The sequence below is a fragment of the Prosopis cineraria genome, unplaced genomic scaffold, assembly GCF_029017545.1.
Source record: "Prosopis cineraria cultivar Desert tree isolate PC_DT_omini unplaced genomic scaffold, ASM2901754v1 PC11, whole genome shotgun sequence".
NCBI classification, from domain to species: Eukaryota; Viridiplantae; Streptophyta; class Magnoliopsida; order Fabales; family Fabaceae; genus Prosopis; species Prosopis cineraria.
The window spans coordinates 2,621,869-2,648,597 of record NW_026555342.1 but is presented as its reverse complement, the minus strand read 5'-3'; the positions used below and the strand labels follow the sequence as shown (position 1 = coordinate 2,648,597).

General features: G+C 32.8%; 2 protein-coding genes, 1 long non-coding RNA gene and 1 pseudogene across 5 annotated transcripts; 1 reads left to right on the top strand and 3 right to left on the bottom strand.

The window, feature by feature from the left end:
• Nucleotides 1–1,723: 1,723 nt before the first annotated feature.
• On the bottom strand, nt 1,724–10,623 carry LOC129286828 (dynamin-like protein ARC5). Its single transcript, XM_054922894.1, has 17 exons — nt 10,182–10,623; nt 9,064–9,228; nt 8,841–8,963; nt 7,605–7,826; nt 6,712–6,845; nt 6,532–6,624; nt 6,322–6,385; nt 5,970–6,018; nt 5,723–5,805; nt 5,305–5,462; nt 5,167–5,227; nt 4,264–4,326; nt 4,034–4,134; nt 3,441–3,498; nt 2,894–3,226; nt 2,337–2,501; nt 1,724–2,056 (listed from the first exon to the last, which is right to left on the bottom strand). Exons 1-17 carry the CDS (start codon nt 10,521–10,523, stop codon nt 1,991–1,993), a joined length of 2,280 nt encoding a protein of 759 aa, XP_054778869.1. The 5' UTR covers nt 10,524–10,623; the 3' UTR covers nt 1,724–1,990.
• Nucleotides 10,624–18,548: 7,925 nt separating this feature from the next.
• LOC129286625 (uncharacterized) lies at nt 18,549–21,631 on the bottom strand. Its single transcript, XR_008587492.1, has 3 exons — nt 21,096–21,631; nt 20,721–20,938; nt 18,549–19,894 (listed from the first exon to the last, which is right to left on the bottom strand). It is a non-coding gene; the product is annotated as an uncharacterized LOC129286625 (long non-coding RNA).
• LOC129286624 (7-deoxyloganetin glucosyltransferase-like) lies at nt 19,377–21,905 on the top strand (annotated as a pseudogene).
• Nucleotides 21,906–23,211: 1,306 nt separating this feature from the next.
• LOC129285046 (uncharacterized) lies at nt 23,212–26,667 on the bottom strand. Of its 3 annotated transcripts, none has more exons than XM_054920588.1 (4): nt 26,298–26,667; nt 25,406–26,066; nt 24,092–24,148; nt 23,212–23,918 (listed from the first exon to the last, which is right to left on the bottom strand). In XM_054920588.1, the coding sequence occupies exons 2-4, from the start codon at nt 25,928–25,930 to the stop codon at nt 23,565–23,567; spliced, it is 936 nt and encodes a 311-aa protein (XP_054776563.1). In that variant the 5' UTR covers nt 25,931–26,066; nt 26,298–26,667; the 3' UTR covers nt 23,212–23,564. The 3 variants fall into 3 exon arrangements, with proteins under 3 accessions (XP_054776563.1, XP_054776564.1, XP_054776562.1); XM_054920589.1 differs by having other exon boundaries at nt 26,483–26,667; XM_054920587.1 differs by having other exon boundaries at nt 25,406–26,667.
• Between the last annotated feature and the right edge of the window lie 62 nt (nt 26,668–26,729).

Below are 26,729 nucleotides of genomic sequence, written 5' to 3'. Positions count from 1 at the left end.
CCTTTTGTAATTTGGTGATTACTAAAGTTTTAAAAACTAGACTCGTCATTGAATGATTGAACCGAACAACACTGGTTCACAATTTATTGGTTAGATCATAGTCAAATTATGGTTAAACTGGTTGATATAAAATTAATATATTATTAATTTATATATTATAACTTAATAAAAATAAGAGTTAAATATATTTTTTAACAAAAATACTATAAATGCTTGATAATATGTTACCTTGTCGGTGAATATAAGATTAACATTATTCATAAATGATGACTTCTATTTAGAAGTTGAAAAATATATTAAGAAAAATATAAAGCATGATGCACTTTTTCAAGACATATTTAAGTTACACTTAAAAAAAAATAGATAAATGATAGGAAATGCAAAGATAAAAAGAATATCCTTATATTTAAAAAGTTTTTAATATGTAAGGAAACAAATCAACGAAAAGCACAAGAAAAAAAAATAAAAAAAATGCAATGAGTCATGGTGATTTCATGAAATCCCATGGGGATCATAGTAGGATGGAATGGTGTGACGGCTATCTTTAAAAAGGAAAGGATGAGCCGGGGAACAATTTTGCGGCAATTACAACACATGGCCCAAGAATATGTGTAATTGAAAAGTTTTTTTAAATTTTTTTTAATTTTCTTTTGATTTTTAAAATGTTTTATCAAGTTCATTTGATATGAACAGGTCTAAGTTTGACTAATTTTTTAGTTGTTAACCAATTTTATTAAATGTTGATTATTTCTCTTAGTCTTATTTTGAGGATTGAACTAGATGGAACCAAAAGTTATGATTTGTTCAATTGACTAATTCGTTTTAATTTTTAAAACTTTAATAAGTATACGTGTGCATTGTAACTTAACACATTATCCCATTTGTAATACAAAATCTACAAAATAAACCGTAAGATCCATGAGTTATAGATAGCATAACTTATTATATATATATACATATATATATTAGTTCATAGTTTTTTTAGAAAAATGATAATTAAGAACCTCATAAGAATATTAATGATAATTATAAATCATAAATTTCAATAACAGTCCATGATGTTTGTAATTAAAAAAAATACTAATATTCAGTTAAAAAAACCTATTAAATACATTTAAAATTATTTAAAACATCAAATAAAAATTTACGAAAGTCAACTATAAATTTTCATTTTTTGCTATCAACATATAAATAACCATTTAAAAAATTAAGTAAATACACTTAAAATTATTTATAATATTAATTAAAAATTGGCAAGTTAATTGTGAATCATTAGTCAATCACTTATAATTTTTTTTTTTTTGCTATCAACAGATAAATAAATTGCTTGAAAAATTTACTAAATATATTTGTAATTATTTGTAATGTCAATTAAAAATTTATGAAAATTAATTAAATTACAAGCCAATCACATTTTTATTTTTTGCTATCCCTTAAAATATCAACAAAAAAAAATAAAACTCTTTACAGTGTTAGTTCAAAATTTACTATTATAAATTTCAAGCCAATCAACAAAAAATAATTTATTTTAAATAAAGATCATAGTTTGTTGAAATTTTAATAATTCTAGATCTATAATTATTATTAATATTCTTATGAAATCCCTAGTTATCATTTTTCCCAGTTTGTAAGACAATTTAACTTACTGTACAAAATCTTATTACAAGAAAGAGGCCCTCATAATGAACACCCATTCATTCTATTTTCAGGATACACCGCCCCATAGCAATTCAAAATTTCAAATCAATATATTAACCATCATCAATCAATATAGAAGATAAAATTTATAGCAACAAGCATTACTTAGAAGTCATAGAAAGTGCAGCTTATCTCAAACTATGTACAACAACTATATAGTAGGAAGAAATGGAACAACTATATAGCAGGAACAAATGGGCCACGAATCCCATTTTCTCACAAATCTTTAAAAAGCACATCCCTATTACATTTGACATAACAAACGACTAAATTTCTCAGTGACTTGGCATAATCACATGGCTTGATGTAGACTTAGCTGCTTATGTATGATTCTGAATTTCTCTTTCAGCCTCCTGATCTGCAAAAACCACAGTACAACTGTACATCAGACACAGAGCATAATGGAGACTGGAGAGCCACCAAGATTTATAAAAACTTCATTTATTAGCATGCCATCGCGTTAAATGAATATATCAAAAGCATCTCCGAATGCCCACGAGGTCATTGTCAGTAATAACAGTTCCACAAAGTAGAGGTTACGATTACTTTGGACAGGGAATAGTAATAACCCTCTAGGTTTTCTAGGATACCAGGCAATGTAAGCAAGAAAAGAAAAGCAAATATCATGAAGGAAATACCCTCTTCAGTTCAATTTCGGTATCTCTCTTCTGCTGGCCCAATAAGTGTCGCAGGTTGGTTATGTCAAAAACATTATCCAGGTCATCTTTAAAAGCAGATTCCAGGTCTTCCCGAAGAAGAGCAGGTAACTTGTCCACAATAGGCATCAAAAGGAAACAGTTGAACTGCCAAAAAAAAAAATCATCACTGATATAATTTCACCATAATTCACAACATCATCAATAATTTGATGTGTTGTCGCATATTTGTAGCTGCAATTATTAGCCTAAACAACAAAATTGCAAAATTAACCATGATATTTTGTGCAGCAGGCTGCTTCATCTGTGATGTAAATATTATTTTTAGCAGGCATACTGCCCAACTGAAAGTGTCAGGAAAAGATATTCTACTTTAAAGTGGGCACTAACTAGGCTCTAAAGCTTTTAAGTTCATTAAGGGGCTTGATTTTTCAGAGAAACATCACCATTTAAAAGTTTCTTAAAGGTCAGCCAAATATTTCCCCAAATAATCCATTTATCCAAGGCTTAAACAAATGAGCAGGATACATATCACAAACCTTTAATTCTGTGGAAGCCAAGAAATACTCTCTTATGCCATGAAATATCTGTTGTACCAAGGCATAAACAATTCTTTCAGATGAAGGAGCAAGCCTTCGATTCCAAAGTGTGCTATCCAGAAGGTCAGCAAGTCTTGTTTCTACAGTCTGAATAGATGCAGTGGAATCAATGCTAGAGGCCACATGGCTAAGCTTTACATCTGGTCGCGGCTTTGCGTCCTCTTTCTCGTGTGTGCTTGCTTGTGATAGACCAGCTGCTGCAGAATTACCAGAAACATAGGAATGCTCTGTTCCACCAAATGAATCTAAGAAGTGGCGTAATCCAGCCCGATTCTACATGGTTGAAATCAAAAGTGATACAAAATGAGCCATGAAATTGAAAACTTACTGAACCAAACGTGTCACTTAATGGTATTAGTAGCTCAACAGGCCAATCATATGATCTAGCTTATGTTAAAAGTGGTAAGTGTTATCATTAAAAAAGCAACGTAAAACAGAACAGATTCTCCCTGAGAGGGTGGAAGGATGACCAATGAATCAAGTATACCTTATTGTGGAGAGACCATGACACGTATCTGGTTGTGCTTACCAAGTCCTCCATGCATCTGAAGCAAAGACACATTGAAAGTGACAGTGCAGATCAGTTTCATGAATCCTGACCATTTAGTTTGGTTCCATCACATTTGATGCAAAAGTGTTGCAGCTTTTTGTAAAAACAAGGCGGTAAAATCCACCATAATGCCATCGAAAGAACAAATCATGAAAAATAAATAAATAGAAAAGCTTAAAAAGATGATGAATGTAAGAATCCTATACAAGACATCTTGTGTTTTCTTTACCTCTTTCAATGTCAATTTGAACACGCGACATGTGGGAGGATCATTATCCTCAACACCAGCATGACACTTGAAAATTGATCGTGTTTTCTTTACAAGCTAAATCACACATCCTCTAATACTATCTTTTCTTCAAAATGTATGGCCAAAGTTGGTAGCTGGTAAGAGTATGCTCACAATGTTTTCATTTGAATAAAATCTGTTCTCATTTTTATTATGTTGGTGTGATACTTTGAATTAATAATAAACAGTGAAATTTAAAAAAAAAAATGGGAGCTCCTTAAAAGTGGGACAAGTAGCTAACTTTTCACGGCATGATTTCTCAGTAGATTCTGCAAAGTTATTGAAGGCAGAAGCAACACGTCTAAGGAACACTTCATGACCACTAAGATACTCGCCATCTTTCTGTCAGAAACCAAAAATATAAATTGGTAAGGGGAAAAACTAGATGTTTCATGATTCTGTAAGAAAATTTTTCACAAGAAGGGGCAGTCAAATCATTAATCGGAGAATTTTAAAAATAAAAAAAATTACCTGAAGAAGATAAACAGAGATGGGAAGCAATCTCTTGAGTATATGCAATAATCTTGAACCCAACTGTGTCAAAAAAAGAACACTATACATTAGTATAGTTGCAAATACATTGGCAGGACACAAGTAGGTGCTACAAGATATAAGGTTGTTCAATATAGAATCATCCATGAAGAATGGTTAAACAGAGTAGTCAGATTTAGCTATTTTGCCTTTGATGGAGCCTGACCCAAGAAATTGTAGCAAAAGTATCAAAAGTTTATTCGGATATACAGAAAAGATGCTAGAGTAAGCTATTAGCAGAGCTACAGTCACAAAACAGCAAGGATAATCACAGAATAAAAGAAAATGACTCTGGCACCGTGAGCATGCAACGGGCTAGTCTCTCCACACACTCACCAATTACCCCATTCACTGAACCCCCCCCCCCTTTACAGTATACATAAATTGTGATACCATATCAAGTAGGATACTTGTAAATTGTGATAAATTGTTATAACATAGCTTGTGATACATTATAAGTACTTAGTTATTTACAACTTAGAAGGATAGTTGATCTGGGATCTATGAAATTATCAAAAGCAACTTCAAAAGATTTGATTTGGCTGTTCGGACCATGGATCTTCTTTAGTTTGAGCTACTTCTTCTTATAGCATTAGGGATTTGAGAGTAGGCTGCATAAGGATGAAACAATTTGACTAATAAGAATTGAGCATTTATAATTCAAGGGGTGCCCTTGGTTTCTCCCTCTCTATTATACATCAAATGACATGCGTTCTACTGGACTAAAAAATAGATTTTAGGAAAAAAAAAAATACCTCATAGTTTAAGTTAACTCCAAAAGAAAGGGAAAGAAATGAAGACAGAAATGAAAGAGAACACCTTCACTTTCATAACACTAATTACCTGATGAAGAAAAGGTTCAAATGTGTCATGAGCCTTTGCAACAGCAATTACACAAGCAGTCCTATTCAGGATTAAAGTTAATGCAAACTTAAATATCTAGTATTATAAAAAAGAAAAGGCGGAGGGAAACCAGACTACCTAGAGTAATTTGTTCCATCATGAATATCTTCAACTCCACAGGCATTTACAATTTCTTCCCGCGTGATCGGGGGACACTTGATTCCTCCAACCACAAAGCGAAATTCAGCCATTGCCCGATGATATTGTGCACCACCATAAAGATGCATCCCTGCATTCTACATATAGTGGTAACTCAGTTGATCATATGTTTGTTTCAAAAGATCTGGAAAAATCTTGTGCCCAACACGCAAATATCACACTCATATGAAGCTCATTAAGAAAAGGCATACATAAGATAAGCAACCAGAATGACAAAAATAGAAATATTTTCTTTAAAAAGGAAGACAATAAAATAAGTAAGTGGTCGGTGGTACTCTAAAAATATACAGCATGAAGACAGCAGAGAAAGAAACAAACCAAGAGTTGCATAGCTTACAGGTATTAGCTTGCAAGGGAACTGAACCCCATCAGTACCAACAAATGCTCCTCCATTTGTTCGTTCATCTTGTAGTGTTTCACCTAAAGCGAAATTAAAAAAAAAAATGCCAAGGAAAATAATCATGCTCTTTTTTTAAAAAAAAAAAGAAGGCCATATCTAAAGAAAGATAAGCTTTCTTTTCTAGACATCTATAACATTAAATAATATGCACTACTTTTTTATAAAACAGTGCTGAGATAATTACCAAACTTATCCGGAGGTGCAACAACTGTCCCTTTAAGCAACAATGACAACTGAATAATAGAAAATAATAAAGTCAGGTGGAAGTAAATGCTAGAAGATGTTTATTTTCAATATCCAAGCACTATGAATTTCAATAGCTACAGAAAAATGACAAGTATACCGATGGAAGTCTGTATAAAAAATGGAATAGAAAAGCTACTCCTTAGATGTGAGAAATTCACTAACCCAACAATGTAACATAAAATAGGAGTTCTTTTACTCCCAACATGAAACGTCAACCAACAAGCAGGATCAGATAATGAGAAGAAGATTGAATTTACAAATACCCCATTTAAAAGCCCTTAGATGAATACCTTGGTCAAAAACAGATCATGGAAGGTTCTTCCCTTCTCCTTTAATTTGGCTTCATCCACGGAACTGTATACAATTGGAAGAAGAGATAAAATGACTAGTGATAATAGAACCATAAGAATGAAAAACAGTAAAAGCTAAAGTTGAAATGACGAAGAATTATCCCCACCCATCACAGATCATAACGAAAATATCTCTAGTTTCACACAAACCTCAATTCTTGATTAATATCTTTCAATCTCCTATTTACACTCTGGTACTCCCTCTCAAGAAGTGGAATGATCAATGGCACGCTATCCATATACCTTGCAAGCACAGTATTTATTATTTAGGCCCAGACCATAAAAATTTCAAGACCTATTAACTAAATAACAATCAGGTCTAATGCATACCTCTTTTGGAGCATTTCTTCCAGGAATAACCTAAGTTTGCTTACACCTATCCTACTTCTTTCTTGCTTCGACAATGGCCTGCCTAACTTCTCCTCCAAAGACGCAACATCTTCAACTTCTCTCAAGCTTACTGCCTACATTCATAAGTACAACTAAATAGCTTAAGGGAAGATAACTTTCAGACCAGTCAACAACGAGAAGAAGTGGAAGCCCTACAAGACAACCAGTAGCCGACCATTCAACTTCTAAAGAAATTTGGACCCTTACAAGGGAACCACAAATAAGTTTAAGAAAATGAAGACTAAGAAAAAATTTCTGAAATGTTACTTACTCTATTTATGGTTTCTTTATTTATTACAGAGTAAGTTATATGTGATGTACAATAGCAATATTACATAGTAACAAACAAATCAAGAAGATGATACAAAACAATACATAGTGAATCTCTCAACAAATATAGTTAAAATCGTATGCTATAACATTGAGAACAAGATTGCCTGTGACATAACAGTACATTTAATAATCTGCCATCAAATTCTCATATTTAGGCTACTATGCGTGTTAAGTTCCAACAGGACATCAGTGAAACCTTTTTCATGCATACTAACTCAAAATGGATGGTGTTTTAAACTAGTCTTAACTTCAACATAGGCTCTCTCAATAATTTTCTCTAGCATTTTATATTAACAGGATGGAAGCTTTCAAATAAGCAACTGCTTTCTCCCTGACCAGATCAAAAAATGAAAAGGAAAAAAAAAACAAAGATTACAAAAGCATAGGCAATCTAAATGATAAGCACCAAGTAGGTTCTGAGGAGAAAACTAACTAAATACCACATTTTCAATATGGACAAAAGTTCAAATGAAAATAATGAATTGCTAAAAGGGCTGAACCTGTTTGAACTCATCATGGGACCTGTAGACAGAATCACTTCCAGAACCAACTCTTCCAGAAGGCACAGATGTGAAGAATGGGGAGTCACCCAGAATGCAGCCATCAAGGGTACATGCAGGTGGTGAAAGGAAAACCTCAACATCTGATGGACGTGCAAATTGAGGTATCCTAGTATCTAGCTTGGTCGAGACAATTACAGTCCTCAACAACTCTGGGTCAATCTACAAATAAACCAATAAAGAACTTACTTTTGAAGCCAAGGAACCCTGTATTTATACTCTACAATTGGAACTCTTTTGGGCCAACTCTATTTATTCCTTGGAACTCTGTATTTATACTCACAAAGTTTTTGTCAAATTCCAGCTATATGACATGGAATATATATGTAGTGTAAAAGGCATCCAGTAATACTGGTATTATTTAAAATCAATATCACACCATAGGATAACTTTTTATAGTACAATTTTCTCGCCAAATCCACTATCGGATTAAAATTCAATGATAAAAATCATGCTCAAGAAATCTTATATTAATCGGAAGTTGGTTTTCTACTCCATCAGTAAAAGTTTCCTCTATAATTTGACATTCCATCCAGTAATACAGGTATTATTTAAAATCAATATTACACCATAGGATAACTTTTTATAGTACAATTTTCTCACCAAATCCACTGTCATATTAAAATTCAATGATAAAAATCATGCTCAAGAAATCTTATATTAATCGGAAGTTGGTTTTCTACTCCATTAGTACAAGTTTCCTCTATCATTTGACATTCAAGATCAACGTGGTAATTTCTTATACTTCAATACCCATAGTTATATCAATAAATATCACATTCTATGTGAAGATATTAACAATTGTAAGTAAGCCAAGCCTTGAACCATAATCTATTCTAAGCAAATAAATATTTTCTTGCCAGACTGAAAGTAAATTGTTTACTGCTTCCAGGGATATGATAAAGGAGTTATTGCATGCACTGTTGACTCTCCCTTGCATATTCAAAAACATTCACTTTGATGCAACTCAGTTCTTTCAAATAAAAAATGCCCCATGCATTACATGGAATCTGAGGGGAATCACATTGTTTGTGGTTCATAATAATGCAGCTTGCTATGTATTTTATATTTTATATTGATTGATTTATACTGAAAACACCAGCCACTCAGTATCCAAGCAATATGTTATGTGTAATTTACAAGACAGCAAGTAAGGAACGTAAAGAGTACACATGCCTGCATTACTACACGCCGTGTGGTAGCATTGCTCCAATCACTACAATCCTCAAGGCACAATATAATAAATTCCTTATGCTGCATTTTTGCCCGCACTAAGGACTCCACTGCACGAGCTTGAGCCTATAATGGAAGTTATGAAATCCATCGTTACCAATAAGAACATCATCCACAGGAAATCAAATGCATAAATTTAAAATGTTTAAAAAGAATTGAAATTAACCTGTAATGCTCTATTCTTCCGACCAGGAGCAGGAGCAATAAGTCCAGGAGTGTCTATGATAGTAAGATTCGGGCAATATTTGTATTCCACTTTAATAATTATTTCCTTAGCTGAGAATTGACAAGACTCATGCTCCAACCTCACATTTTCAGCTTCAATATATGCCTGTAAGAACGGTCATGCAAGTAAAACTTAAGCATTTACAAAATATTGCAACAAATATATGGACAATCATAGATAACCAAAGACCTCTAAAGGGTCCCTAATCCATCACATCTATCTAAACACGTCCCAAACCCTTCATGAAGCCAAAATTAATCACCCAGATGGCTTTTCAAAGAATATAACAAAGTTTATCTTAGTATAGAATTGACTATTGGATTTCTTGCAGACATAATTAAGTTGTCATCTACGACACAAATAAGTCAAACGGTGCATTAAAACAAGCTTGAGTGGCTCAACAACTAGAATATTTTTTAACTATAGGACACTTAATTCTTTTCCTTCATTCCATTTTGTAGATCAGTGCAGTGGGATTCCAATCACAGAACATGAGCCAGGCAGGTACCATTAGGCTAAAAGGCCAAAAGTCATGAGTAAACATCCATTCCTTAGCCTCGGTGATGGAAATACACACAAATTCTCTCCGAAGGAAAATAGAGTTCGATCATATTTTCAGTAAATGCAGCAACGCGCAACCCGATTTGAATTTTACCGTTTTATCTTATTTCCATTATAGCTTTTTTCCTTTGTTTAAATACGCATGCACTTGCATATCATCATACACCTAAGATTAGTTACAGATGTTAAATTTTCTATAGCCAGTGTTTCATCCAAAACACCATGTCCAACAGTAAAATTCTAATAACAGAGCCATATACTAGTTCATAAAAATTCATGAAAGAAGTAAGAATACAAAAATAACCAGCCATATATAGCCTGTATTGGATTGAAAATACCGATCTTAAAAGGGAAAAGGGGGTGCTGTTTGATGCCAAAAACAAAAAAAGAAAGGAAATGGGGAGTTCCCCAAGTTCTGCAACACTACGATGCAGACAACTATAGGTAAAAGGAAGGTTAAAGCTTCAGAGCACAACAAAGCAGATATTGAAAATGACCTGAATTTCCATGAGAGACTTCTCTTCAGCCAGAGTGGGGTCAGCATCTGAGACAAGATAACACAAAGGGGACTCACAATCAGGGTCGTACTTCATGTGAAGTGTAATGGGTCGCCTGGTCTTGGTGCCGCCGCCAACATGGTTGAACTGAAATCCCATGAGGGCTTCGACGAGGGCGCTCTTGCCGTCGGTCTGGTGGCCCACCACCAGCACGGCCGGCGCGTCGAACGGTGTCTCAAACTCTTGAGCCAGCCCATGAAGCTCATTGTAAGCTTCGTAGAGTCGTGACTGGCCATCACATTGGGTGGCGCCCAAAGCAAAGGAGCCTTGGTCTGCCTCCATATCCTTGCACCTTGCTTTTCCGAATTGAGATAAGCAAGAGACTGTAGAGTGAAGACTAGACTGTCCCTTGGCATTATCGTCTTGTTCGCTCTGGGGCAGGGAGAGCGCCAGCAGGGGAGAAGAATGATTTTTGGATTCTAATAAAAAAAAATTAATTTTGAATTTGAATTTTGACCCAAACTATCCATAATATTCGTTAATTAATTAATAATAATTATTTTTTCAATTCTATTTATAAGATTGGAATAGAAAAAATTATTATTATTATTATTATTATTATAAGTTGTTCCTTCCTTTTTTAAATATAAAATTATGTCTAAAATTAAAAAAATTTAAATAAAATTTTTCATTCAAATTTTTTCTGGGTGAATGTTCATTCAAAAATTTTTAAGTTCAGACACGATAAAACAAATTTGTATTGTAAAAATAAACTGATCTTAAGAGGAGTAATTTGGGACAAAATTACAATAAATTCTTCTCAAATTTTTTAGTTTTGAAAATAAAAAAGGGGTGTATATGCAATGTCTCTTACTATAATATAAAAAAACAGAGGGAATATGTTACTAAATTTTTACACGAATTTCCTATTTTATATTGATTAAATATTAGTGACAGAAAATACATTATTAAAATATGTATACTTAATAAAGATAAAGTTATAAACTTATTTAACTTTTTAACAGAGCTAATTAATTTTAGTATTATTATTACTTTTGGTATAAAAAAAATATTTTTTTCATTTCAATGAAATATGTTAAAATTAATTTATAAATCGAATCAGGGGTCATTCAAGGTTAGGCTCAATTCACTTTGGTCCTATAATTTTGAACAAGGTTTCAATTTGAAAGTATTTTTCAATCATCTAACTATGATATTATTATTTATTATTAGTCTCAAATGACAAATTTTTTTACCCATCTTTGTTATTTCAAAAAATTAAATTTAATATGATATCATTTAATAACAATGTTTTAATTTGTCAATATTTAAGACTTTGTTTTTTTAACCAGCATAGAGAAAGTAAAACAAAAGAGTGAGGAAACAACACAAATGCATCGAAGAAACAAAAGACGAACGGAATCCATAAGCCCAAACGGCAAAAGCCTAAACAACACAATTCCTATAGCAACGAGACGGATCATTTATTTTTCTCCATTTCCTTTTATTTCTTCCATCTCAATCATTCATTAATTTTATTCATTCCAAATCATTCATTAATTTTATAATTTTAAAAAAATTATTTAATAAAATAATATAAATGGTTAAGATCAGAGAAGTAAAAGCAAATGGAGAGAAAAAAAAATGAAAAGACCCTTAATCCTAATGAGACAAGCTTCTTACGATGGTAGTTGAGAATAGCTTCATACAATCTGTTTCTATCACAACCAGGCTATTGTTTAAATCTTCAACATTGTCAATATTTAAGACTTTAATATTCATTTTTTTTGTTAACAAAACTAAAAATATTAAGATTATAAGATTAAAAACACACTTTGTAAGATTAAAAAAATTAAAATAAAACTTTACGTTAGGTTAGAAGACCAAATATATATTTTTGAATAGAATTTCATGAAAAGCCAAAGTGTTACAAGTTATTATAGGAAACTTTTGTATAAAATCTTCGGTAAGATTCCATTATTTCATTAATGTAACGTGAATCGAATACCAACAGTGCGTGCATGGCAGCCACCTAGTAGAACTTAGCAACTGTTAGGTATTATGGTAATTTTCTTTTTAACTTTTTTTTTTTTTGGGCCAAGATAGATTATGCATTTCAATATCCATATTGTTTGCAAGGAATTGACGAAACCAAGAACCAATCTATTTAGGCATTCCCAGGTGATCAGTTGAGTTCTTAGTTTCAAAGCGTATTAGGATATGGTAACACTTTCTTGTTTTTTTGGGCAAAGTTACATACTTGATGAAAGCAAACGTCCCAGGAACAACTAGCAAAAACCAGAAATAAAAACAAGCACCAAACTAAAACAAAGCATCAAAATAACTGAATAAAAATTCATAGCACCAACATCAAGCCTGAAAAAGTGGCTCATCAGGCCCGAGATGCTTTATTAGTGTATATAGAACAAAGGGTAAAAGCCCTAATACGTAAGAGTCAGACACGTACCCTAACAGATAGGAATGAAATAATACAAAGAATAAACTATACTCAAATAAATAAAAAGAGGTTATCTGTGATCCAAAAGTACTTGGGCTTGAGCGTAATTGGGCACATTTAAGGTTAGTAGAGAAGACAGAGAGTGATGGTTGAGAAATTCACTCCAATGGGCACAGTCCCTTAATAGCATTGACTGCAAGTAAATCAGTCACACAATTACCTCATCTGGGAGTAAATTAAACAGAGAAAAAACCCAACCTTAGCAAGGTTGCTGCATTTTCTTGGATAATACCTAGACAACTCTGGTCATACAGCTCAGAGTCATTAAACTGAAGGCTCTCTCAGAGAGGATTTTACAATCAGTTTTAAAAATCAATATCTCCTTGTCAAGATCAACAGTCAGCATAAAAGCACATTTAAGAGCGAGGGCTTTAGTCATAAAGATAGCGATAAATTCAACTTTATCAATAAAGTCTTAAAGAAAGTCATCAAAATCATTTATGAAAGATCTATATATCTTTATTTAAATAAAAATAAACACTTTAAATATATAAAATTAAATATGTAAGTTTTTCCTCTTAAGTATAACTTTGAAAAGCATCATTATCAAATTTTTGATCGCCTATAACATAAAATTAAACATGCAATTAGTGCATATTCGATGAATCCATGTGGGGACTCTCTAGAGAAACTTTTCAAACATGCTATGTTGCTCTCTAGACTTATTTATAAAGTTAAGAGAAAATAATTTTTTAAGCAAAAATGTGCATAATTTCCCTCAACTTAAGATCAATTACATTTAACTTTTCTTATCCTTAAAAGTTTAAATCTCAAAAACCCTCATTTTATAAATTTTGACTATGAACCCACTACTGTTAAAATGACAGTTAAATTTAACGAAATTTATATCATATTAGCCTAATTAAAAATACTTGGTAAATGAGATAGGTCTCATTCATGTAATGACCCAAAAATTAAAGTTGAATTAAAATTTGTAATCAGGTAATCTGAATGTATTTTAATTAATTTTGGGATATATTTTCATGCTTAGTAAAAATTCTTTTGGTGTCTATCTTCGGTTCAAATTCTCTTGGTACAAGAGAGGAATTTTATTTTTATTTCAGGCTTTGGCGAAATTACCTTTTGCCCTTGTGTGTTAAAAAAAAGAAGAAGAGGAGGACCTTCTTTGCCCATTCTGTGTCATCATGTGCGGCTGGGGAACTAAGGAACCCTAGGTGCGTTGATTCGTCTTCAAGCATAGTCTCTGGAGTCGCTTGTTTGCTGCTCTTGGCTTGTCATCGCTTGATTGTGATTTGAGTCTGCCTCTATCAAGCTCCATCCTCTCTACTCTTAATTTTCTTCTACTACATCAAGGTAAGGGTCCATTTCCTAATTCCCTTTATCTTTCCTCTGTAGAAATTAATTAATGCTATTTTACTGAAACTATTTTGAAACATTTTCAAAGTCATTTTTTTTATATTGTAAACTTGAAATAGAGGAGACAGGTGACATGGGGTTGGTTGAAATTCAAGGAGATGAGACCCTTCTTTATTAGCTTTTAGTGAAGATGATGGTTTTAGATATGTGTGATGTAACATTTCAATTTAAATTTTAATAGTTAATTTAGATTAATAAAAATTTAAAAAAAATATTTAGAGGTAAACAAATTAGTAGAAAATGATTATTAAATCTAGCTTAGGATATAATTTTAAATTAAAATTAAAAAATTAATTAAAAAAATAATAAAAAATATTATTAAATTATTATTATAATAAAAAAAGAAAAGGTATTTAAAAAAAAGGGAAGAAGAAGAAGAAGAACGAGCGTGCTGCAATCATTACGTATATATTATAATAATAAAAAAAAGGGAGAGAGAGGAAAGAAGAAATAATAAAAAAAGATGTGGGACTCACTGAGTTTTTATAAAAACTCACCTGTTTCCTTCGTTTCTTCATTCTTTCCTGTGCGTGAGCTGAAGCTGAGAGAGTGTCTAGTTTCGCTGGTGGGGGAGATCTGAGTTTTTAAGGTAAGAGTTTTTAATAGGATATTTAGGGTGTGATTTTAAGCTTTTCAAGATTAAGTAAGTGTTCTAAAAAAAATTTTTAGTCATCCTTCTTCTTTGGTTTCTGAGTTTGTGGTGGTAGAAAATTTAGGATTTGGAAGAGGGATGAATTTATGTCGAATAAATATGGTTTTTGAGGTTGTTGGTAGTATAATAAATGTTCTAGAGTATAAATTTATTGATGATCTTTGAATTTGTGGCTTATGGATCAAATTCTAAACTAGATTTAAATATATGTTGATTTATTGAAGTTTAGATGATTATTTGGAATGAGAAATGAATTATTATAGCTATAGGATTATGATTCTAAGCTAGAGACTCAATTTTTAATTTTTGGATATTTTAGGTGCGAATTTATGAAATAAAAAAAATTTTGATAATAGAAATTAGTTTAGAAGCTGATTTTTAAATTATTAATGTTTATTGATAATTAAAAAAGGAGTTAAAAATTTTACTTAATAGTGTTGACTCTAGATTTGTATTAAGATTGAGATTAGAAATTATGTTATATTTTTAATTCTGTTATTAGAATTATTTTATTAGTTTCAAAAAATTGAAACTAATATTTATAAATAATATGTTATTTGTAGGTTGTATTATTGGTGAAGATTGTGGTGGGAGAGAAATTGTAAGGAATAATTTATTAAAAAAGCCACAAGGTAACCATGCTTTTAATTTGTGATTAGTGTTACTTCATGTTAATTGGGTGATTATTAAAAAAATTATAAATTTTGTAATATTATATAATTGTACAATATTATTATGAATTTGTTTGATTATTGTGGGAGGTGTTGGGAGACTTGCTATTGTTGTTGTATTTATGTGCCACGTGGTACGCCTCTATTGGAGCTCAATAGGTGGCTTGTAAGGGCTCAGGCTAATCTACCTTTGGCCGGTAATTTAGCACCGAGTGAGGGCTACGGCTCGAGATTAATGGAGGGATATAAGGATGGTTATTTGTGTGTATGATAATATTTCTTATATTTTGTTGGAATTATATTATTTTTAATTCTCACTTAGTAAGTACACACTTAACTGTTTGTATACACTATCATAAATTGGCTATGGTTACTGGGACTTTTGAGTCTCATTATGTGGTTAACAATTTTCAGAAGAAGAGCCACGAGTGACACATGGAGGAGTCCAGAGGCTTAGTGGCATAGATCCACTGTCTCTTTTGGGTATTTGATTTATGATTTATAATGTGTTATATTGCCAATATTAGAACTTTTTGTTTATTGATAATTATATGAATATATAAATGTAATCATGCCTTTCAAACTATTTCTATTTTTGGTACACTTTGGATGACTGTAATTTTAATATTTAGTTTACTTTGGATTGGTTAAAATGGCACGATTATAAGGCCAAATAACTGACTTGTGTTAAAAATTGACTAAATTATTTATATTACTTGTTGGAAGTATAAGGATAGACAAATGTAATTTAGTTTACTTGTTGGGAGTATAAGGATGGACAAATGTGATTTAGCCTAATGGCATGTGGAGGTAAAAATTTATCTGAAATGTTATATTGTGTGAGTTAAAGCCAATTATAAAATATTTTATATTGAAATTATTGATATAAAATTGTGTTGGGTGGTTGTAACCCAACTATGATTGAGTTAAATTATAAAAAAAAAAATGTGTTACATGTGAAGCTTGAATGGGGTGTATGATGATTTTAAAAAAATGTGAAAATTCATTCACACACACACACACTATAAGAATCGGTTTACAGAAAAAGAGGAAAAAACAAGAAGATAACATAACCCATAGAAGAGTTCCAATAGGTTACTTTATTTCAAAATCTAAGCTATGGAAAGTTGAAATGGCCTTGATAGTGTGGTGAGTTGAGGCAACTAAGTAATTTGGATCAATTGGCATTCTCTCAAAACATGGTTGAGATCTTTAATGGAGTAGAGTTTGGTTGCTGCCTGAGAAAAAGATTGTATTTTGAAGCTTATATTTTGTGTGTGTGTGTGTGTTAATGCATATCACTTGTTCATTAAAATGCTTATTCCAGAGGTTATATACATATATATATATATATATATATATATCTGGCAAAATATTAGTTTCATGTAGGGCATGTTTAGGGGCTGCACATTAGTAGTTGTTAGTATTTCCTAATTTTTGAGCCAATGAAAATGTAAATGCCTGTCTCATTAAAAAATGTAAATTTGTTTGGAAATTTTCCTTATCTCTTAAAATTTTCCTATCAAATATGGACATGGCACACAACACTAACATGGCAAAATTTGAAGTAGTTGATTGTGTTTCAAAGTTGTGTTGAGGCCAATATGAATGTTCAATATGTGTGAGACATGGGCACAACTCTTCTTCAAAATGTCCATGTCAAATTTGAAAACCTTCTTATTTTTTCTTTGCAATTAATGGTGGATGCTCTTCAAAGTATGTGTCATGTACATATCTCTTTTTATTTCAGAACATATTGTATCAAAGTTTGTTGTTCAGAGCTTGATTCTTCTTCACAAAACTGCATGATAACTACCATATCATGATTGGGAATAAAATGTTGTACCATGTTAAGCTCAGTGCAAGATTGAAATGCATCTATTTTATGGAATAGAGTATTTGAAGATGTAAAGAACTTCAATAGAGGTCAATGACCGATTATGTTACTTGACATCTTAACTTATTTCTTTCAATAATCTCAACAATAGAAAAAACATTTATTTAAAAAAATTAGGGATTTAAACTAATATTCAATAAAATTTGAAAAAATATGGAGTAAATCTCAACAATTTTCTAAAAATATTCCTTTGCCCCTTAATTACAATTATTAACCAAATAAACCCAGATAGTCCAAAACAGATGCTAAAAAATTAAGAAAAATGATGTAAAAAAATGTAAAATATGTGAATCATCGGATGTCAAACGAGAAATTCTTATTCTGTGTCCACAAGTGCCATGGGAAGCTCTCATCAGCTTCATGGTCTGACCAATAACTTGGAGTCTCATATTAATTATGGTGGGGAAGCCTATGTATGCTTTCCAGACAAGGAGTAGGCAGATATACTCGATGAGGGCTATCGATGCAGAAGAATTATTGGGTGTAATCGAAGGCATGGCCAAGAATTTCTCGTTCAGATTGGATTGGATTGTAGTTATTTTTCAAAAAAGAAAAAGAATATAATATACATTAAATAAATGCCAAGTCAGTATCTGGGTCATATTAGGTGGTGTCCCTGATCTACTTATAAGTTTTTTATAAATGTAAATGGATTTAATTTTAATTATTTATATTTAAAATATATTTAAATTAAATTATGATTATATTTTATATTTTAGTTATTTAATCATGTAATTCTAATGGTTATTTATTAATAGAAGTAAAATTTTATGAATTTATTATTTAAATTTACGATTCAAATGTATATCCCAATCACAAATTTACTTTAACTTGCAAATTTGACAAGCTTGTTCAGGATAATTCACAATATTTATATATAAACTCTAGTAAATGGTCTCTATTGATAAATTGATTTTTTATTAAAATATTTATTTAACTATTGTTTTTCAATAAACAGTTCAGATTTAAAAAAACAAAAAGGAGAAATGTAGATTGGTTAAATGAAATTTAATTCAAAGAAAATACATCCAACTTTTAACAAATTACATATATCCTCCTATTGGCTGTAATCGCCCTGTCTCTGTTAAATTAATTTCTGGTTTGTTTTTGGATGTTACTGATTGAAAAAAAAAATATGGCTTATTAGTTATCATAATAAACATGTTTTTTTCCTGCTCATCTTTGTTCACAAGGAAAATTCATGAGAGGAAAAGATGTGAGGGGAAAATTACAATTTCAATTATTTTATTAAAAAAAAAAAAACAGAGAAGAAGATAATATATGTGTGGCCATTATAAAGACAGGCACAGCTAAGTCGATTCATCGTCAAAAGATATGGAAATGTAAGTATCCTTCAAAACCATGAAACCACATGCTCTTGTAATTCCAATTTATATGCTGACGACCATGACTTTTTTTATTAAAGTATTTATTTAATAAAAAAATTATATACTTAACTTATATTTAAGATACTTAATTCTAATATTATATAGACATGTAAATTTTTTTATAAATTATTTATTTTATAACAAACTCTTATTATTAATATTATTAATATATTAAGTTTACTTGTATTAATTTAATTAGATAAAAATATATTAAATATATAAAGTTAACTACTTAAATTTTACCTTTATTAACTATTGCTTTTTAATGAACATTTCAGAATAAACCGAAATGAAATTTGACCAAATGAAATCTAATTAATTTAAACAAAAATGCTATCCAGCTGTTATCAAATAACATATCCTCTAATTATAGGGTGGAATGCCTCCGTCCTCTCAAATTAATTGCTAGTTTGCTTTTTCGTCTTACTCTGTTTTTTGAAAAATATAACTATCTCATGAAACCAAATTTGAGCATTTTCAAATTTCATTGGAAGTAGTTCTTTTTTTTTAATTGAGATTGGAAGTAATTTTTTTTTAAAGATGTTTTTGTATTAATATGAATTCAAACCTGAGATCTCATGCTTCATAAGTCATAGCCATTTTTATTAGAATCAACGCCTTTATTGGTTATCTACCTTATCCTTTTTTTTTTTGGGGGGGGGGGGGGGCAGTATCTAGCTTATCAGGTAAACATGTATTTTTGTTTTTTGGCCCTGTTATCTTTGTTCACAGGGAAAGTCCATAAAAAAAGGTGGGGCAAAAATACAATTTCAATTATTTTAAAAAAAATGAAGAAAACAATTTCTTTTTGCCATTATAAGGACAGACACACCAAGTCGGTTCATCATAAAACAGACATGGAAGTGTCTTCCAGAACCCAGAAACCCCATGCTCTTGTGATCCCATTTCCCACACAAGGTCACATAAATCCATTTCTAAAACTAGCAAAGCTTCTTCACTCAAGAGGCTTTCATATTACCTTTGTGAACTCTGAGTTCAACCACAAGCGCTTGCTCAAGTCCAGAGGCTCTGATGCTCTCAATGGCCTCCCAGATTTCTGCTTTGAAACAATCCCTGATGGTCTACCTGTCACTACCATGGACGCAACACAGAGTATCCCTGCTCTCTGTGAATCCACAGACAAGCACTGCTTCCTTCCATTCTTCAACCTTCTGGAAAAGATGCTTCATCATCATCATCCTCCAGTTTCCTGCATAATCTCAGATGGAATCATGTCCTTCACCATTAAAGCTTCTCAACATTTTGGGCTCCCAAATGTGGCCTTTTGGGCTCACAGTGCTTGTGCCTTCATGAGCTTCAAAGAATGCAAGAATCTCAAGGAAAGGGGTCTAATACCACTTAAAGGTTTGTTTTGATCTGATCTTTCTTCAAGATTTATGTTAGAATCACTCATAAATTCGCTGGACTAGATGGTTCTTGACATCATATGATAGTCTATCATAAAATGCTGAGTTTTACCTCATAAATTTGAGTTGAAGTATCAAGATGCACACTGAGGCTACATTTTTGGTACATGGACAATGGATGTGAGGAAGGGGGAAAAGGGGGAGAAAATATTTGGAATTGGCTTCCCTCCATTACAATGGAGGATTTATGGCAAATCTGAACTATTAAATTAGATTAGATGATTTAGATTTGATAGATTAATCTGTATTGTTAAAATTAAATCTGGGTTTAGATTTGTAGAGAAGTCATAGTCAAGGAAAAATGCAATGGAGAGAAACCAAATCCAAAATATTTTTATTATATGTGATAGATGACAAACTGGATTTATTGAGAAAAGAGCTTCCCATGAATTTTTATGAGAGCTTTCTCATTTCCTTTCGCTTGTCCATTTTCATGTTGTACTTGATATTTTTTCAAGATTTATATCATAACTTGGCATAATATCATAGTCTCTAGTAAAGTTGCTAAGGGATTTCACCTTATATCTTAAAAATCTGATCGTTTTTAATTTTTTCCAGATGCGAGCTATCTAACAAATGGGTTTTTAGACACCAAGATAGATTGGATACCTGGGATGAAGGATATAAAACTAAGGGACCTTCCTGGGATATACAGGACCACAGATCCAAATGATTTCCTTCTGGACTTTGTTCCTCAACAGATTGAAGCAGCCTCTGAAGCTTCCGCTATCGTCCTTCCTACTTTTGATGCTTTGGAACCTCAAGTCTTGAATGCTCTTTCCTCAATGTACCCAAAACTCTACACAATTGGTCCACTTGATTTGCTCCTTCAAAATCAAACAGCAAACAAATCAGACAACACCAACTGTGAGTCCATCAAATGCAATCTGTGGAGAGAAGAGTCAGAATGTCTAAAATGGCTTGATTCAAAGCAACCCAGTTCAGTTCTGTATGTGAACTTTGGAAGTGTCATAGTCATGAGACCTGAACAACTCGTTGAACTAGCCTGGGGGCTAGCGAACAGCAAGCAGAATTTCATATGGGTAATCAGGGGTGATTTGGTAATTAATGGTAAAGCCGTTCTGCCACAAGAAATCACAGAGAAATCAAAGAGAGAGGTCTGGTTCTGGGTTGGTGTCCTCAAGAGGAAGTTCTGAAACATCCAGCAATTGGAGGGTTTCTGTCTCACTGTGGATGGAACTCAACAATTGAGAGCATAAGCAATGGGGTGCCTCTGATATGTTGTCCATTCTTCAATGATCAAATGCTGCATCGCAGGTTCGTGAGCAGCGAATGGAGTTGTGGGATGGAGATGGAGAGTGAGGATGTGAAGAGGGACGAAGTAGAGAAGCTTGTGAGAGAATTAATGGAGGGTGAAAGGGGATGAAGCTGAGGGATCAAGCTAGAAAATGGAAGAGAATGGCCCAAGAGGCTACTCAAGCTGGTGGTTCTTCGTTCTTGAATCTGGACAAGTTAATAAACGAGGTTCTGCTCTCCGACAAGAGTTAGGCTTCAAGATATATCAGTGTGTTTTAAAGATGACTATTTTTAGTTTTTTTTTTTTTTTCTTTTGGTCGTTGTTAGGGTCAATACATGTTCCCGTGTTTTTTTTTTTTGGTGAAAAGTTCCGGTCTTTTTTAACCTATGCTGCGTTAATTCATCAGCTTGCGGCATTTGCCAACGAAAAATCTGACCTTTATTATAAAATTTGATTCAGGTATGTAATAAATCGATACAACTATTATTGTAACGTAATATCAGATTTTAAATGTGTTCATATATTATGTACAAATGTTGATAGTTTGGGAAAAAAACTGTTAAACGGATAGTTTTTTAAATACTTGAAAAATCCAAATATCTGCTTGTTGAAGTTAAATAACTTTTTTTTTTCCCGAGGGCTCCACATTTTTTGATCCTATGAAATTTCTTATTGACTTCTTGAGTCAGACAACTTTTCCTGCCTTGATTAATAGCATAAAATGCGGACATAAACCAGCGAAGGATATCCCCATAAGTGAAACTAAAATAACTTTCATTTCGTGAAGATAATTAGCCCTTGGGAATATGGTTTTTTCTACTTTGTCTCTCTATGATGTGTTTAGATTTTACTTGGATAAAATAGATTACAGTAAAAATTGATTATTAGATGGAGTTTCAAAATAAATTATTATCAGATAAAATTTCAGAGCTTAAACGGAATTTATGAAAAATAAATGAGATAGGGTAATTTTTTTTCAAAACGGTTTTGTAAGTCATAGTCCCTTCATTTTTATTTGTAAGAAAAACTCTTATTTTTTATTTTTATTTTTTTATATAAACAAAATCACATATTTCAATAAATATTTATTATAATTTTTTAAATTGCTGCTCATAATTTACACTGATAAAAAATAATTAATACATGCTTTCTTGATTAATATAAGACATTTTAATTTTATTTTTTTATTTTCAGACAAAATTATTATAATTATTTAACTTTTTAAATTGTATAAAATGATTTTATATATATATATATATATATATAAATGGAGGAAGTACATCATCATTGATTTGTGAAAGGGTATCTAAATACACACCGCTACTCTGCAACCCACGTGTGACGACTTCGAAATTCGCAACAAAACGAAACGGGTTGAGGATCAAGAAATCTTCAGGGACAGAAGGAGAAAAATTTTCAGATCAATGTCCCCACAGGGATAAGAAAAAAAAATTTATGCGTTGTTGTGGCTCTGCATCTTTGCATGAGAGATTTAAACACTCGAAGGGAAAAAAAAACCAAAGAAAAGGAAAGGAAAGCGTGTGAGTCATTAAATGCAGCAATTGTAATTATAGGAAAAACTTAAATTTGAACCATATTAATAACAAAATTAAGCCGGAGTAAATTGCAAAATGTAAAAGCCTACGGGCAAATAAACGTTCGCAGAAAGTTCCTCATTGTCATGTTAAATCAGTTATATGTAATGTAAGGATATAAGATTATCCAAGAGCACTTTCTGTGCCTGCGCTAGCCTTGGACGACAACCATAAATTTTTTTGAAAGAGTGTCCCACGATAATTGTTTGCACTAGACTGAATGCAGTACCAAAGAGAGAGTTCTTGGTTCTTTCCGAACAATGAATAGAGGTAATTATTTATTCAATCTAATATGTATAGAAGTTCACTTATTCATCCTAAGTTCCAACAATGACTAAGAGGAATGAGATGAAGCTCATAGTGCTAGAGATAGCCTTCAGGTGCACCTAGTGAAACAGCTATTTACATGGTATAGGCATATGAATCACCTCGTTCGTAAAAGCTATGGACACTGGTTCTGAGAAATTAATCAGGATACTGAAGTCCACAAACACGTGCAAACCAACATTTTTAGAAAAGGGAAAGTTTTTCAGTACCAGAACAAGCTAAGGATTTGAGAGGATATACCAGAAGAATGTGCAATTCTACCTTGCCTTTCAATCATGGAGATGACTGCTCCGAACAAAGTTCAACAAATACTGGTAGTCTTCTTTTAGTGGAGGCGCCATAGAGAATACCAGAAACATATGAATCAACATGTTTCCTTGAAGGATTATTATTAGGTGAACCGTGTGGAAGAGCAACAACAATGTCATCATCCAGGGGTGACCAGTCATTGGTGTAAGAATTGGCTGGAGCATGGTTAGGTTCAGGTTTAATAGACGAAGCTGGTTTGGATGTTTTGACGACAGCATCTTCAGATAATCCAGCTGCACCATGGAATTGATGAAAATTGCGGCTCCTTGGACCACATGTGCTTGGTCCTGTACCAGCAGATGATTTGTTCGCATGTGCCTACACAAAATAAGAAATATTTCAATTACCTTTCCTTAATGGACACCAGCATTTGAACCCGTAACCCAACAGTTCACCGTGAAGAAGTGAAACCACAAAGACACTGGTCAACTGGTAAAATATTCAGTTATTACCTGATTCACCGTTTAGTATGCTAAAACTTATTTGTATACCTCAGATTTGTGCGTTCCGGAAAGACGAACTGGACGCTGATCTTTTCCATTTGCAAACTGCATGACGTCAATCCACCAAAGTAAACAACCGTAGCTGTATCAAGCTATCAAATACTATCGCCCAACACAGTTGTTGAACGACAAGGGGAAAGAAGGGGAGAGCTAGACCAAATTAAGGGAGGGAACGACCATAAAGTTCTCAATATAATTCAATTCATCAAACGGTATATCATCCGAATAATTTCAGGGCTATTTATCAGGCCCTAAATACAATTATAAACCTAACTTAAAGTTCAAGTAAAAGAAGGCATAAAATAGGAAATAATCTAAGAAAGCCTAATAGGAAACAAAATCAAGTCATAACAAACAAACAAAAAATCACTAAAACATTAATTGAATCCTTCTTGATTATCTCATCATTATTTTCCCTCAACAGTTGAACCCTTGTCAATTACTTTTAATTTTCATGATCCTTCAAATACGTAATGTGAATTCAACCCGAAAAACAATGAAAAGCCTGCAGAAAACAGGGTCCTAGCATCAAAATGATCGAAAAGGCAAAAGACAAGACAAAAAATAAATAAAAGCTAGCATAAGTTAACGAGGAAAATCTCTTCGACACACAGAAGTTTCTCCTATCAGTATTACAAATTGAGAAGTTTTAAAGATGTAATTCAGCACTAAAACTTGGATAAATTTAACTTCTGTTAAAACAAATTTCTTTTTGACCAAACTTAGACCCAAGAATTTAAAAATTTTGCCACAAATTTCCAGGCGGAATTCCATGTAAACAATGATTATATATTTTTTAGGATAAGTATACTTCTGATCATAATCACAGTTGAACAGTATGATTTGAAAAAGTATATGTCATAATCTTTTTCTCGTTGTTTAACTGTTGGAGTTAGTCTTTCAAATTAACGTGTAGTTCACATAATCGAGTCCATTTTATCCTTGAAAAAATTGGGGTATCCTGCAAATTTATTCTATGCATGGTGTAGGTGAGCGAGTCCCAAATTATTTTCAAATAACTCCATTGGGACCCATTTTGAACATGAACCTAAAATTTTAACTTGGGCTCCTTCATATTGCCCGTTCTTCAATTCACAATCCAATCTTAATTTTATTCGTTCCCAGTAATATGATGTGTCAGTTTTTTAATTCAGTAATTCTAGCCACTGAAAAAATGTACCGTTCTTCTATGTTTCTTACAGTAACACTAGGTACACCAATAAATAAATATTAAGGAGCAGTGACGAATAAACAAGAAGGAAAAACCTGAGCCTGTTAGATTAGTATATGGCGCGGACCAACCTTCTTCGCGACGTCTATCCCGAGCCTCTTCCCTCCAGATGTTGATGGCCTCACCTGGATGTCGTCCATCACAAGAACTTCTTCTTCCGCCTTTACAGGCGTTCCGTAGACAGGCGACGCCATCAGCGGCATCATCTCCAAATTCTCAATTGAAGATAGCGGCGAAATTGACAGCCTATTTCGAGAGCCGCAGCTACTACTCCCTCCACTGCTACTGTTATACTGCTGCACTATTGCAGACCGAGGCTTGTGGGAGCCAATAGTCGGAGAATTGAAAGACTCGCCAGAAGGCGAGACTTTACCGGAAATCGGAGATCCGGCGCGTAGGTATCTTGCAAGCGGGGAGTTAATATCAAGATTTTCGGCAAAGGATTGTAAGGTCGGACTCAGCGCCATCGATTGGTGAAAGCGTCCTCTTCCAATGATCATTTGATCCTCCGTCTCTAATTTCATCGGTGAAATATTCTCATTCGAAGCCTTCGCCTTCGGAATCTTGATCTTGCTGTTACTGCGAGATTTCTCCATGATTATTCCCGGATTCCAGACAAAGAATCAGAAGCTGTCAAATTGAAACATCTTGACCGGTCGAACTTTGACAGAAACAGGAAAAATTCGTATTCCGCGTATATCTATCAGTCTCAACTCTCAACTACCGAATCCGCTGTAGAATTTCATCAATGCAACGCAATACGGTCAAATCTCAGCAGAAAACAAAGAAAAAACAGGGTGCTACATCGTGAAAAGAAAGTCAGAACAAAAAAAGGTTGAAAGTTAAGCAAGGAAATTAAAGCAAATCACGGAGAATTTTCGCGCATGAAATCGGAGAGTCAGAGATGCGTGGAAGAAAAATCTAGTTCTTTTCAGAATCTGAATTCTTCGTGGACAGACCGACCTGAGGTCATATTTATACTCGCTAATGTACGAAGCACTTAAGTGCGATCACAAGTGTTTACTGTTTAGAGCTCTACATTGATCTTCCTTGATAGGGAAGCTTCAATTGTCAACCAGTCGACAAGTCAGAATGATGCAGGAAGTAACCTGGCACGCCAAAGTGCTATTTGTTACTATTTAACATACCCGCTTGTTCGTCTTCTTCGTTTATGTGGCTGTTCGCATCTTCGTCGACTGAAATGCGAATGCCTGCTTCGTTCTCTCTTGCTTTTGATCTATTTCACCACGAGAGACTGCCGACGTACGGCACCCTCTCTGGGGCCAATGACCCTTCGATCGCCTTCCATTGTATTGCAATCGGCCAATCATCATTTTTGGCTTTTTTGGGTCTATGAAATGTAATGATTTTTTTTTTTAAACTGAACAAGGTTTA